Raw genomic sequence first — 14,222 nt, forward strand, 5'->3', positions numbered from 1 at the left:
GTGTCAGATGCCCTTTGGACAGTGCAGCACAGGACAAGCCAGTTTCAGTTGTGTCAGGCTTCACCAAGGTTCACAGCACCTTTGCAGAAACATGATCCCCAGCCCAGTGTGGTGGGCAGGAGCCTGACCACAAGCCCACCCTCTTCTTTCCCTGAGCCCCAGCAGGGTTGGTTGGCCAAGACAACCCTGTGTGGAGCTTTGAGTCTGATACCTTCAGAAAAGCCACAGCAGGGGCCGGGGGGGTGGGGCGAGCAAGCAAGTGGGGGCTAAGCAATGAGACTACGATGGTCAGGGAAGGGGCCGGGGGGGTGGGGGTGGGGGTGAGGGTGGGGGTGGGGGTGGGGCTAAGTCCTCATTGTTAAAGGCAAAGTGCAGTAACCCCAGAGGCATAAGGAACACATTAAACTAGGCTTGTGGGGGAAGTTTTGGTCCCTCCACTTCATATTATCCTTTGCAGAAATAATTGACTGCCTGAACATACAGCCATTAAAAGAAAACCAAGAATTGGAATATTTAACTCGACTTCCCATTTCCCACCACCCAAGAAAACACAGAACACAAAATGTCTCTACCACACACATGTGTTTTCTGGCTTAAAATTCCTGGGAATAGCTGTCTATGGAAAGAAATACTAAAACCCCAGCATTCACGTGAACACAGCCGGAGACCTTACAGAGGGGTCTTCGCTTCCCTGGCAGGGCTGGGGGTGGGGGAGCTGGGGGAGAGACGCCCTAGGAAGATTTTACTGCCATGAAATTGGTTCCAGATGGAAGCCAGGAAAGGTGTTTACTCCCTGCTGGTACCAGGCACAGAGTGAACCTTAAGCTCCCACCTTCTTAGGCTCCTAAATGCCCCATGTTGGGCAGCGACTCTGCTGAGGGTCTGGCTAGGGCTCCTGGTGATGGGCAGACCAGGCTGTCCGTTGCTTGGAAAAGGCTATTTTGAATATAATTACTTTCACATGTACTGTGGGTTTGGGGAAAAGCGCTTGTGGTTAGGGTCTAGAGCGGGAAGGGAGGGAAGCCGAGGTACTTCTTTATGTGACAGTAGTCCTGACCTAGGCTTGTCAGCACCTTCTCCGGGTTGAACTTCCAGAGCCCCACTTAGAACAGTGGGACTCTGCCATCTTATGCTGTGTTCTCAGACCTCCATGTGGCCCCCAAATTAGTGATTCACAAGTGTGTCGCTTCCCAAATGAGCCTCTCTTCCTTAGATTGACATGCAGCCAGTCCAGGGGTGGAGGAGCTCAGGCAGCTGCGGACCCAGACGGGATGTTGACTGAGAACTTTGTGGCCGTCAGACGGGAAGGGTTCGTTTCACCCACTCAAGGCACCCGCACCCCGTTGTCTGGCTTGGATGTGTCCCTTTCTGGGCCCTCAAGACCGGCAGGCTGAAGGCTCAGGGAATTAGTGTTTTCTGGCTTAGGGCGCCCCCTAGCCTTAGCCAGAGGGATAGGCTCGGTGAGTCCCTCTGAGGAGCTGCTGCCTGTCAAGCCCGACTTTGAGCCTCGGGACTAGTGTGGACTTCTGGGTCCCTGCAGCCATTAGTGAACTGAATCTTGCTGCCAATGCTCTATCCTCAATGGGCTTACACTTCAGGAAGGGAAACAGGTAGATGAGCAACCATATCAGAGTCAGCAACACGCGAAAAAGAACCCAACTAGGTGCTGTGGGGAATACACTAGAAGGGGATGGAAAAGGGTCAAGCTAAGGAGGTAACATCTAAATTGAGACTGGAACGGTGTGCAGGGGTCCACTAAGTTTTGAACACAAAAGACACAGCTCTGGACCATTTAATGCTTCCAATCCAAAAGAGGACAGAAAGATGGACTGGTAACACCAAGAGGCTCCACCAGAAACAAGACCCCAAGTCTCTCCTGTGCCTTTATCAACACAGTCTGCACAGCCATCTTTTGTTTTAAGCCTGTGTCTAGGAAGACAGAGTAGTGTGGGAGTGTAGGAAATGCTGAGAGTGAGGTGGGTGGGTATGCTGGTTTGAGGTCAAACCTGCTCACACAATGAGTTTTATCTTCCTTCACGTTCATTCACCTCAACTTTGAGAATTTCCCATGGAATAGTAGACTTACTATTATTATTGTTATTATTATTAACACCAAGGGACATCTTGCCGGGAATCATAAAGTCCTAATCTTTTATCCAATAAACATGGAAACTGATGCACGAAGTGACTTGTCCACTGGATTGGAAGTATGACTGTTCAGCAGCCATGTCTGTCACAGGTCTCAGGTCTGGATTTGTTTCCTTTCCATCCTAGCCTGCCTTTCCTCTCCAGAAAGGAGGTATTCACACATCCATTTATAAAACATGCTTGGCATGTCTTCAAAAGGCATCATGTAATAAGGTAGAAAGGGAAACAGGCACTAACCCTGAGTTACACAGAACTATACAACACTGGTCAGCTCAGAGGATCTGTTAGTGTAGACAAGAAATTTTAGGCAGTGCAGATAGCTCTCCACAGGCCAGCTATGGGACTTGGAAATACATTTAATCCATGCCCTGGCCTGGAAGACAGCCCTGTGGATGTGATGCAGATAGAAGCTAAGGAATCAGGGTTCACACCATGAACTTGGCTCTGCCTCCAGCTGAGTGTGGGACACTGGGTAAATTCTTTCTTCCGAACATTATTTTTCTCATGTTGAATATGAAGTTCAACAGTCTCGGAGCAACTTTGTATCTTCTTCAGATGCCTAAGTAAACACCCCCTACAGGTCTGCCCTCTGAATTTTGATACACAGGAAGTGAACATGCTCTTACCTTCCCTAGAAAAGTTCCAACAGAGGGACTAGGTGAGCCAGTTAGGTCTGAGGACAAGCCAGGTGTTGGTTGAAGCCTCTTCAGCTCGCCCAGTATCATAAATTTGTCATTGTTCTCAGCCGCCAGAAGAGATAAGCAAAGCTGGTTGGTATCCCCATTCTTACCCAAGCTCCAGGCCCATTCAATCTTGCTCACTAAATAGACTAGCAGAAGCAATCCTTACACACTATTAGCCCAGTGAACAACCTACTGTCTGGATGGATGGCTTCAAGGCATACCTGCTGAAAGGACCTACATGAGGACTCAAGGAGCCCCGTCGTCTTGTTCCTAGGATCATGACTACGGTGACCTTGCAGAGGTGAGCAGAGAGCAGCAGTTCAGCTTAGGCAGAAGAGAAAACTCCTGACCAGAATGCTCTATGTATCTCCTGAAGCCCTCAAATTCTGAGCGAGTCCATGCAGAAGAATCAAGGGAGAAATAAATCCAAATCAGCACCTTTCAGGATGGAAAATAATCAGAAGACACCAAGACTTTGCTAAGGAAGTAGCCCCCAGAACAAGACACACTTCAGATGCCCTCTCTTAGGACATCGGCTCTGTGACACGTAGCGCAAAGTAGCCGCCTGGCGATTGTCTTGCATTCCAGAAAGGCTTTCTCTTGGAGGAAAAACAAAGGGCACTTTGGACAAAATGGTCTTGCAATAGGAAAGCAGAGAAGAGAGGCCTCTAGCCTGTAAGAAGTTAAACCAAAGGGATTTGTCTATAAACCCTTCTAAAGTCTTCCACATGACTGGCACGGTACAAGGTTCAGTGAATCTCTCAGATTCCACCAAGTATGTCCTCATTCAACCTAGTTCCTCAGAGTGGCCCCATAGTGCCCATGGCTCAGGCCTCAAGTGACTGACTGCCCGCTACTATCTACACTCAAGTTTCTTGGGACTTTCCTATGGCTAAAAAAGCAATGCTGCAAATAGCTGATACGCGGCCTCAGCATGTCAGGAAAGGAAACCATATAACTATATTCCTGGAGCAGGGGCTAGAAGAGTAGTGAGAAGGCCAGAGCACCCTGAAACAGAATTAAGGAGGGGAGGGGCTTCAGAGCTGAGTGGGGCTAAGACAGAAAGATGTGGGAGCTAGGCTTTCTTCTGTATAGCTGCAATACTTGGGTGGAGGCTTCTTGGAAACATTTGGGAGGCTGAGGCAGGGGCTTTGAGAGTTCAAGGTCATCCTGGACTACTTAATGATACTCTGTCTCAAAATAACAGGGGCATCAACACACAACAACCTCAACAAGGGCAGTTAAGTCAGAAATAATGTTACCATGTTGCCCTCTGCTTCTGCCATTAAAGTCTCTTCTCTTGGGGATAACCCAAGGGAGTCCCTTGGATTTTCCTCATTTGTTACAAGTTTACAGCATTCTGCAGCTAAAACACAGGTCTCTTTCAAAACCAGGTGGGAGAGAGGGGAGAGAGATTACTATAAGAGAGTACTATCTGTCAAAGGGATGCCGAGTCAGGGATGTACATCCCTTTTGGTAAGAAGAGCCAGCGAGAAAGTGTGGTGGGAGCATCCCCTTTCTGGGCCTGCTTCTTCAGCTGGAAGGTACACAGGACACCTGTTCTCACTTTCCCCATCGAGAAGGAATATGTGAACACAACGAGATGGAGTATGGAATCCTGCTTTTAAAAACGGAGAGCATAGGCCAGGTATGGCGCTGCACATCTGTAACTCTAACAGAAGCCTGACTGCACATCTGTAACTCTAACAGAAGCCTCCTTAATTCTGTTTCAGGGTGCTCTGGCCTTCTCACTACTCTTCTAGCCCCTGCTCCAGGAATATAGTTATATGGTTTCCTTTCCTGACATGCTGAGGCCGCGTATCAGCTATTTGCAGGAAGATCTTGAGTTCAAGGTCAGCCTAGGCTACATAGTAAGACTATGTCTCAAAAAGGCAGAACAACAACAGCATGAGCACACACACACACCAATTAAGATGTTACTTAAAAAGGGTTGGTAATAATGTTACCAATATTGCTCTGTTACAGTTAGTCATCTATGATCTTAGGTGGTTTTCTCTAAGATCTGGTTTTATTCCACGTACGGATTGCTTTACCTCAAATGTTCCTTGCTGAAGGAAGGATTGCTGTCTGCCACCAGGGAGACCAGCTATCATACTCCCCTTTTCCCTATATACTTTCTTTCAAAGAAGACCCAGGCCTTTGTGATTGATGTTCTTCTGGCATGATGTCACATCTTTTACTGTCCCACAGAAAACAACGCCCTCTTAGTCATTCTAACCTAGGTCTCCAACTATTCCAGTTTCCTCATCATACTAGCACAATCGCCCTGGTTACAAGGGCTTGCTTGACGTCCAGAACAGGGTCTGTTGAATAATTCCACAGATCCATTTACCCCCAGTGGCAATTATCACAGCCATCCCACAAAGGCAGAGGGGTGTGTGTGTTGGGGGTGGGGGTGGGGGTGAGGGAAGCTGATGTCCAGGGGTTTCCTCTTACTCCCTGCTCTCTCTAGGAAAGATAAGAAGGTGAAAATTTCTTTGAGGCTTCCTTCTTGACTTTTTCCAGGAGGCATGATCAAGGAGTTCAGGGTGCGGGCCACCTGGGGCCCTTGGAAGGGAGTATGCTGGCAGGCTGGGTGGCTGGGACTGAATCCTTGTTTAGGTCCAAGGCTCATAGAGGGGCGGTGGGCGTAGGGCGAAGGGGCCGTGGGACACCGCTGTAGCGCACACCGGCCCAGGACGCGCCCAGCCCACCCACTCGCGTGTCCACAACTGCATTATTCCCTATAAGGATCTGAACGGTCCGGGCCGGCTCCGCCCTGTCGCCCCGCGCCCCCCGGCCCCGCCCCCTTTTTGGAGGGCCGATGAGGTAATGCGGCGCTGCCATTGGTCGGAGGGGGCGGACCCCGAGCTCCCGAGGGGCTGGGTCCCCTCGCGCCCCTATATCACTCTGCAGCCCTGGACTCTTGCTCACAGTGGGCAGCGGGCAGCCGCCAGCGCCAAGAATCTTCTCCCGCTTCTCCGCTTCCCGATCCCGATCCTTCTCCGTGAGGCCACTCGTTGGCTCCGCGGACTCCTGTTCCAGCGACCCTTGGCCACTTAGTCGTGTCCCGCCGGGCTACTTGGAAGGCACTTCCCCGGAGCTCATCGTTGCCCACCGTGCACAGTGCACGGTTAAACCCAGCGAGTGAGCTCGGACTGTAGCATCAGCGCTAGCGCTCGGCAACTTTGAAGAAAAGAGCGGCAGTCCCCGCAGCGGACCACAGCAGCTACCATGACTCCCTGGCTTGGGCTTGTCGTGCTCCTGAGCTGCTGGAGCCTTGGGCACTGGGGCGCGGAAGCGTGCACATGCTCTCCCAGCCATCCCCAGGATGCCTTCTGCAACTCCGACATCGGTAAGTGCTCCGGAAGACTCAGTTTCCCTGGGCGGGGACTCTTGTGTGGGGAGATGCCCTGCAGAGGGAACCCAACCAGTGGCCTAGTGGTCTCTGGCGGGCGAGCGTGAACGAGGTCCCTGCTTGATATCTAGAAAAATTTCCCCATTGCCTTGAAGGGAAAAGAGCTGGAGAAGGAGGGTGAGAGATTCTGAAAAGTTGGAACGCTAACTGAAGTTCTGGGACCTCGAGGACACTTTACAAGTTGTAGTCTGTGCGGGTGGAGTTGCGAGAGAGAAAACTCCTAGCGTTCAGAGATGGCTTATCTCCCGCGCCCTTGAACTTCATGCTTTTCCTTGAGAAACTCAGCCTAGCTGCAGGCTCTCCCGGCAAGTGCTAATGGAGCCTCTTCTTGCCTGCCAAGTTTGGGTGGCTGGAAAGGGGGGAGGGGGAGATGGAAAAAAAACCGGGGGGCGGGGGGGACTGTGGGATTGCCCTCCTCCCTGGGAGAACTGCATCAGAGTGTTGATAGCTGGCCTGAGGTGACTGTGGGGGATCACTTATCATAGAGCTGTGAAAATTCACAGGAAGATTTTTTTTTCTTCCCCCGGAATGTATGTGAGGAGGGAGAGAGTGAGTATCATCAGAGAAAGCAGATTTGTCACCAAAAGAGCAAAGCTGCCAAAGGTCTCATCGCTTGTGGTGATGGTCTCAAAGAGACTGTCCTGATTAGAGGGACTTGATAAGAAGTAGAACCCACTGTCCAGAGGCGTGTTGGGGACATTAGTGTTTGGAGGGCTCCTGGGGAAGTGGAAGCTGGCTACTCTCTTCTCCAGCTCAAGTAAAGCTCTCAGGTCCAATGTCCCTGCTGTGTGTTTGCTGGGCAGGGGTGGGACAAGAGGTTGCCCTTGGCCAGTGTGGAGTCGGTAAAGAATGGAGTGTGTGTGTTTTAAGTACGGTCATAAAGGAGATGGAAAATTTTCCACTGGGTCTTGAGTGAGGGATTCTACTCTGCAAGTGTGTTGTGTTGAGAGGGGGACAGGGGGAGGGGTAGTGACCTGGCAGGAAAGAAAACCAAGGTTGGAGAGGCACTGCTGGTGGATTCGCCTAGGGGGAAATCTGGGAGGTGGTTTTGGTGGTCAGGTCAGTCCACTTGGCAGCCCAGGGTGTTTGTGTGACCCTGCAGTTACCCTTCTTGAAGGTCTCCTGGGACCCAAAGACACCCACCCTTCTCTGTCCCTGGGGGAGAACCCCTGGCTTTATGGAGTGCTTGTAAGCATCCTTTTTTGGATTGCTGGAGGGCTGGGAAAGTTTTCTCCCTTCTCTCATTAGTGCCCCCACCCAGATTCCTCTTGGCCTTTCCTCTCAGTAACCGGTGACTTTCTCCACTAGTTCCTGCTGTCTGCTTTTGCTCAGCCTAGAGCCTGGTGCTGGCCTGTGAGCTAGCAGGTGGAGGAATCTGGGTGTGCAGTCTATGGCCCAAGTTCTTTTCAGCTTCACAGTGGGTCGAGGCGTGTTCAGTTTGGTTTGGTAGTGTGAGTAGGGAGAGAGGGTTCTCATCTCTAACCTAGAGATTAGAGGTTTCGGTCTTGACAACATGAGCATGTCCCAATGGGCACTCCTGGGGTCCTACTGTGGGTCAGACTGACAAAGTTTCTTATAATTTCTATGGGTTTATTCAAGAAACAGCTTTTGTTTCTTCCTCTTAATATGCTTCCTAGAACAAAGTCAAATTACCAAGAAATGTGCCAAATCCAGAAGAGAGAGAGAGAGAGAGAGAGAGTGAGTCTGGCAGGGATCCAGACTCACTAACCCTCAGTTTGGTGCACTGCACAAGAGATGAGATAATGCTTTTAAAAATGGGAGGTGTGGGTGTGGGCCTGCTGGCTTGTTGACCTGCTGCCGCCTGACAGAAGCAGACACCCTGCCTGTTGCCACCAGTAGATGGCTCCTAACTGTCCTCGGGAAACTGGAGCTCCGAAAGTGTGCTCAAGCCCTTCTGCCTCCTTCCTCTTCCAGAACCTTCAAGCATTCTCACCCTGGCCAGATGCCATGCTGCCAGGCAAGAGCACAGCATGCCTAGCTGGGCCCCTGGTAATCCCCCATCACCACACCAAAATGGCCTTCCCTCTCTCCCTGTCTCTTTATCCACGGGTGTCTCTTTTCTCTTTTTTTTTTTCTCCAAAACCCATGGGACTGGCACAACCTTCTGGATGAGGAGGAGTTAAAAGGTGTTTCTATGGCAACTGCAGGCCATGTACCCTATCAAAGTATTTAGAAGAATAAACTACACAGACGCTTATCAGATACACTGTGGGGCAAAGAAAGAGACTTGGCAGCAGTCGCCTCACCTGGGGCCTTCTCCTTCCAGTCCTTGCTCCTCCTTCAAAACCTTGACTGAAGAAGCGGAGGGGAGAGCACTGGGAATGAAAGAGGCAGCCTTGGCCAGGCAGACTTTGTTCTGGCCACCTTAGTTCAGGAAAGAATGGGAAATGTTCAGAGCATTCTGAAAACTGGAGTGGGGTTGTGTGTGTGTGTGTGTGTGTGTGGTTTTGGCAGAGGTGGGAGTAGTGGAAAAAAATCCCCTTCTCTCTGTCTCCATTCACAAGGAGTAATTAGGCAGTGGCATTGGTGGGAGTGGAGAGGTGTCAGCCCTGGGCCTGGGAGGAACAGCTGACAACCTTGGAGAATAGCCCTGATATCATTGAGTTGTTTTGACAGGGACCACTGCCAGGGGTGTGTTCCTTCAGCATCAGATCTGAAGTGGTTTTAGCAAAGAAGCCATTTGTAGACAAACGTGACCTACGCCCTCTCACCCCCACAGGTAGACAGACACAAAGAGAATGAAATTATGGAACTTTGGAGAATTGACAACCCCCTGCGTGTACGTGCATGTGTGCATGTCCATGTGTCCCAATGCTAATAGTATCTCGAGAATCCTGGCCAGAAGAAGACTGCTGTTAGGCAAGAGGAAAGAAGGGACAGATGCATTCAGACTTGCACGGGTGTGCAAGCATGTCAGAGATACTATCTTAACTCCCTAGCAACCTTAAGTGGCATTGCACCCATTTCTCAGATGGAAAATACTGAGACTGAATGAGATCATGCAAGGCCACCCAGTGGTGGCCAGGCATGCATTCAGTCTTCATGATGAGACCTTTCACTGACCTCTGACATCTTGCACTGACTTCTGACATCCTAAGGCAGGCACCTGCACCTGGAATCCAAATGAAAGGGACAGATGGCATTTTCATCTAGATTAGAAAAGCTTCCCTCCAACCTTTGAAGGCAGCTAAAGGAGCCAGCAGTTTTAATTAAGTATCCTGTTTACGGAGGAAGAATTGATTATAGTTTTATAACGGAACAACATAAAAAAAAGGAAATTCCCTATGTTCCTTAGCTACTAAAACCAGAAAAGACTCTCAAAATTATTAGGTCAAAGTGAAACTAACTGTGTGTCACTAAGACCAGCGAACAGCAAGGCTGATAGAATCCAAACTTGCAGGATGACTGTAGCAGACAGGATTCCCAGGGGAGCCACCTGCCAGTGCTGAGTCGGAGGTGGATGAGTGGAGCATGAGGCAGGAAGGAAGTCTGCAGACTGGGGTCCTCCTGGGTGTAGAAGGTGCCCTTCTGACTGATCTGTCCTTTTCCCAGTCCCCTGACAGACAAGACTGGGAAGTGGCTATGGCTTTGCTGGCACAGCAGGAGCCACTGAGCTCAGCTGCTGACTGGCACATTCCAACAGGTTCATTAATGAAAAACAAAAACCATTCCAGTCCCCTTTGGCTTTTAACACTTTAGCCTGTGCTATGTGGACATGAAGGCCCCTTCTAACCACTTTTGTCACATTCAGCTCTTGGGTGGTCTCTAGAGGCCATGTGGGATGGTGGAAGAGCCCCTGGAAAGGGCACAGCTGGACTCAGATCCTTCCCCCTCCCCAACCCCAGCATCTTGATGGCTTTGTGTTTAGGCTTTTATTGGGTCCCTTCAGCCTTTACTCTCCTCATGATGAAAGGACACAGTAATTTGTAGCCTTTCAGACCTTTTTTATTCATGCCTTTAAGCTTAAAGTTTTACAGTGATGTGTTATTTTATGTTTATGTATCATTTATCCATTCATTCCTATCTATCTATCTATCTATCTATCTATCTATCTATCTATCTATCTATCTATCTATACATCCATCCACCCATCCATTTATATATCTACCTCCCTATCTCTTCATCTACCCACCTCTACGAAATCAAAGAAAGAGCAAGTCCCTTTGGATCACTGCTTCAATCAATGCTACTTCTTTCTATTCTCCATCTGCATCCTCACATCATTATCTGAGGAACATTTCCAGAAGTTTTGCTTCGTTAGAAAGTTGTAAAGTTAGAAGACTGAATACTGGAATGCCCTTGGTGTCGTTTCTGTTCAATCATGTATACCAGGGAGTGATATACATATACATGTGGGTTATTGTAGTCTTGCTCTCCTTCGTATTCCATAGGATGATAAATTTTTAAAACCCAATGCTGAGTTTTAAGATAGAATGATTACTGTGTGCTAGGCATCATTCCAAATAATTAATATGCATTAGTTCATTCAAGTCTCTCAACAGTCCTACGAGGCAGATGTACTATTATCATCTTCACTGAAAAAAAAACTGAAGCTCAGAAAAATTCAGTAAGTTGTTCAGTGCTATACCTGGTAAGTAGCAGAGACTAGTACTTAAACCCATGTATCCCACCTCTCGGGTGTCTCCAGCTAGACTATATAACATTTATACTGCTATATGGTGATATTACTGTGACAATATAATATTCCTTTAGATCTACCATCACTTTATCTAGATATCCCCTATTTATGGATAGCTATGCTTCTGACAACTTGCACCTCCCTAAGAGTGCTAGAACACATAGTCACTATACTATCTTTTGCCGCTGTGCACGGAGAAACCTCTATGGCAAGCGTACATTTGGAAGTATTGGTGGGAAGGAAGGACACTGTATTTTCATATTGGCTGCAGTCCACCTCCAGAGCTGCATGTTGACTCTGTCCCTTTTAGGTTTGCAACCAGAGGATGGGAGATGGAGGCAATAGCACAGTGTTGTGCTGCAGGCTTCTCTCAAATGGAAAACAATTTTAGACATTTCCTTGGTATTCTGACGACTTCTGCTTTTGGTCAGCCTTTTTATCTTTTTGAAAGGGAACAAAATTAAAGCCACTTAGGCCAAGTTAATGGGATCATTTTCATACCAAGAGAAGGTCTTAAGTGGTAGGACAGCCACAGCTCTTGACTTGTGGCTGGGCTACTTGAGTTAGAGAGGGCTAGAGGCTCTTGCTTTTATAATACGGAGTGCGCTTTTCATTACTGGAAACTTGTTTGGACTTTGGTTTTTGCATGAACTCAGGTTCAAAAGTGCATGTGTGAAATTGGGACATAGGCTTTTGTGACCCTAGTTGGGCTCAGGGTGACAGCAAGAAGACTGATGCCTTTGTTCCTGCCTGCACTGATTGCTCATCTGGATAGTGCTTGGATGGAAAAATAAAATGGCTGCAAGGACGGCGGTAAATAGCTGAGACAGAGTGGGCCTGGCAGAGAAAGACTCTGGGGTCTTGACATCAGGAAACCTGCTTTAAGAAATGACCCCACCATCCTGATTAGAAATCTTCAATGGGTTAATGGAATAAAGTACAATAAAATGGCTTTTGTAAGGACCGATAATGGGCCCCACCCACCTCTTCATTGGTCTTTCCTGCTTTCCTAGTGATCCTGTTTTCTGCCGGCTCTTGACCCATGCATGCTAGGTCCTCCCATCATACATCCTCATGAACTTCTCATTTTCTGGGTCTCACTTGGTCCTGTTTTCTGCTATCTCCAAACCTGTAGGACACCATTTCTACTAAAAGTCAATTCCTCTGAAATTCCATGAGGCCTGCCCAGAGGGCATCATCCCAAAGCCAGAACCACAAGCCTGCTGAGGCCCCTGTTTTGTTCTCTGCTTATGTGATAATTCTAGCTCCACCATACAGTGGAACAAACACAACAGCATCTTCCTAATCAGACCTATCATTGAGGTTGCAATTACTAACACAAGGGCACTGGGCTGAGCTCCTCACTTGTGTATCAGTTATGTGTAAAGTCGAGGATTCCCTTCCCATGTGCTACCCACTCAGTAGCCTCAGGTTGAAGAAGGAAAACTTCCTGCCTAACATCACATAAGAAACAGCCCAGGGGCTGGTGAGATGGCTCAGTGGGTAAGAGCACCCGACTGTTCTTCCGAAGGTCCAGAGTTCAAATCCCAGCAACCACATGGTGGCTCACAACCATCCGTAACGAGATCTGGCGCCCTCTTCTGGAGTGTCTGAAGACAGCTACAGTGTACTTACATATAATAAATAAATAAATCTTAAAAAAAAAAAAGAAAAAAAAAAAAGAAACAGCCTAGCCTGAAGCTATATCCCCAAAGTCTGTGTTCAGGATCATTCTCTCCTGTAGATTTAGGGTCTCTTCTCCTGGAGACTAAGAAACACAGCTCTCTAGAACAGGGAAGGTCCTCCTTCTTTTGCAACTTTGGCACATTGGTCTCTGACTCACACTGTTGGAACGCTCCGGGGCCATTCCCTTTGACAGCCTCTCTAGTCCCTGCTGTCCTCAATTTCATTATAGTGTTAGTTATTTGGAGTTCTTAATGGAACCAAGCCACACGAAAAATCCATGATTTCTAGCCCAGAACTCTATCTTCACCCTTATTGACTCCATCCTTCTTGATACTGAAAAATATTTTAAAATCCACTTCTCCGTCAGTGGATACTGCTTCACAGCTTCATGTGTGGAGTATCTATTCCCAGTCCTATAAACAAACAGTTTAAAACAGAAAATTGCCACAATGCTAGCAGGTTCAAGTTGGACATATTGGCTGCCATGCTAATTGACTGCAGCCCAAAGGACGCTTGGGGCTCTCCTGAGCCTACTGAAGTGTTAGAAGAGTGTATAGACCTCTAAGTAAGGTCATGGACCTTGTCACTTCGCTGACATTATACCTGATGTGTCCAGGGCTGGTGGAGAAGCAAGAAGTTCCTGGGTCCCATTGTGTTGGATACCCTTTGAGGATGTGGCCTGGGTCTAGCAGGTTGTTTGTATGAAACACCATCAGCATAATAGACTAAGCTTGGGTCTAGCTAATTAGCATATAGCAGAAGGCCACAAGATGTCTCCGAACTGTGGTGGGACTAAGGGGTCTTTGGCTCATTTACTTAATGAAGTGTGTCTGGAGATGCAGAGGGGCCTGGAGAAGTCTTCTGTGCGACTGAGACAGCCTGGCTGCCACCAAAGGAGTAGTCTCCACTGCACAGCACTGCCCAGCATGCAGGTCTGATTTAATGTCACATATTTCTTATCATCTATCTGTGCCATTCACATCTGGGACACTAGGGACTTCCAGAAGTACTAGGTCTGTGCCACCTGGCAGAAGAAAGGGTGAAGGAGAAGAACATGGTTTGGCTTCAGAGAGCCACGGTAAAGTTCAGCCAGTGACAAATAGCTCTGAGATGATGGGATGGGGGGGGGGGTGAAGGTGTGCGGATTCTTGAGCAGAGGGGAGCCTTGAGCAGAGCAAGCTCTAGAAGCAAAGATCTTCAACATCACAAGGTAGTTAGTCTCTTCACCCCAACTTCTGCATAGCTTCTGTCCTCCCAGGAATGTTTGTCCCAGGCAGGCAACCTGGCTACCTGAAGAGAAGTCTGTTGGATTCGGATATCAGGTCCTTGTGAGACCCAGGCTAGGGCAAGGGGAAGTGACAAGGGGAAAAGTGTGATGGTAAGGTTTCATGAGCTAAGCTGCTTGGCTAAGTATGCACATTAAAAAAAAAAAAAAGCAGGGTGGTGGGAGGGTCACTATTCCCACTTGGTTAGGTAGCTATCAATACTGATATTGGTGGTGTGGTTGGGTAGCTTCACTGTAGAGTAGATCCCATGCCTCTGAAGACCAAGTCCAATGGTCTTCATGGATTAGGGGTTGCCCTTCCCCACTTAGACTCTGCCAAGCACATTTCCTTCTGATAGGTAG

General features: G+C 48.5%; 2 protein-coding genes across 5 annotated transcripts in view; one reads left to right on the forward strand and one right to left on the reverse strand.

Annotated features, from left to right (window-relative positions):
• Window positions 1–14,222, reverse strand: part of Syn3 (synapsin III) — a 437,574-nt gene that overhangs the window by 229,339 nt on the left and 194,013 nt on the right. The window lies entirely within an intron of this gene.
• Timp3 (TIMP metallopeptidase inhibitor 3) overlaps window positions 5,621–14,222 on the forward strand; it is a 49,727-nt gene continuing 41,125 nt past the window's right edge. Inside the window, exon 1 of the mRNA XM_021173744.1 lies at window positions 5,621–6,186. Coding sequence (XP_021029403.1) covers window positions 6,066–6,186 — 121 coding nt within the window. The 5' untranslated portion in view covers window positions 5,621–6,065. The remainder of the gene's footprint in view (window positions 6,187–14,222) is intronic.

Source organism: Mus caroli, chromosome 10 (genome assembly GCF_900094665.2).
Source record: "Mus caroli chromosome 10, CAROLI_EIJ_v1.1, whole genome shotgun sequence".
Lineage (NCBI taxonomy): Eukaryota > Metazoa > Chordata > Mammalia > Rodentia > Muridae > Mus > Mus caroli.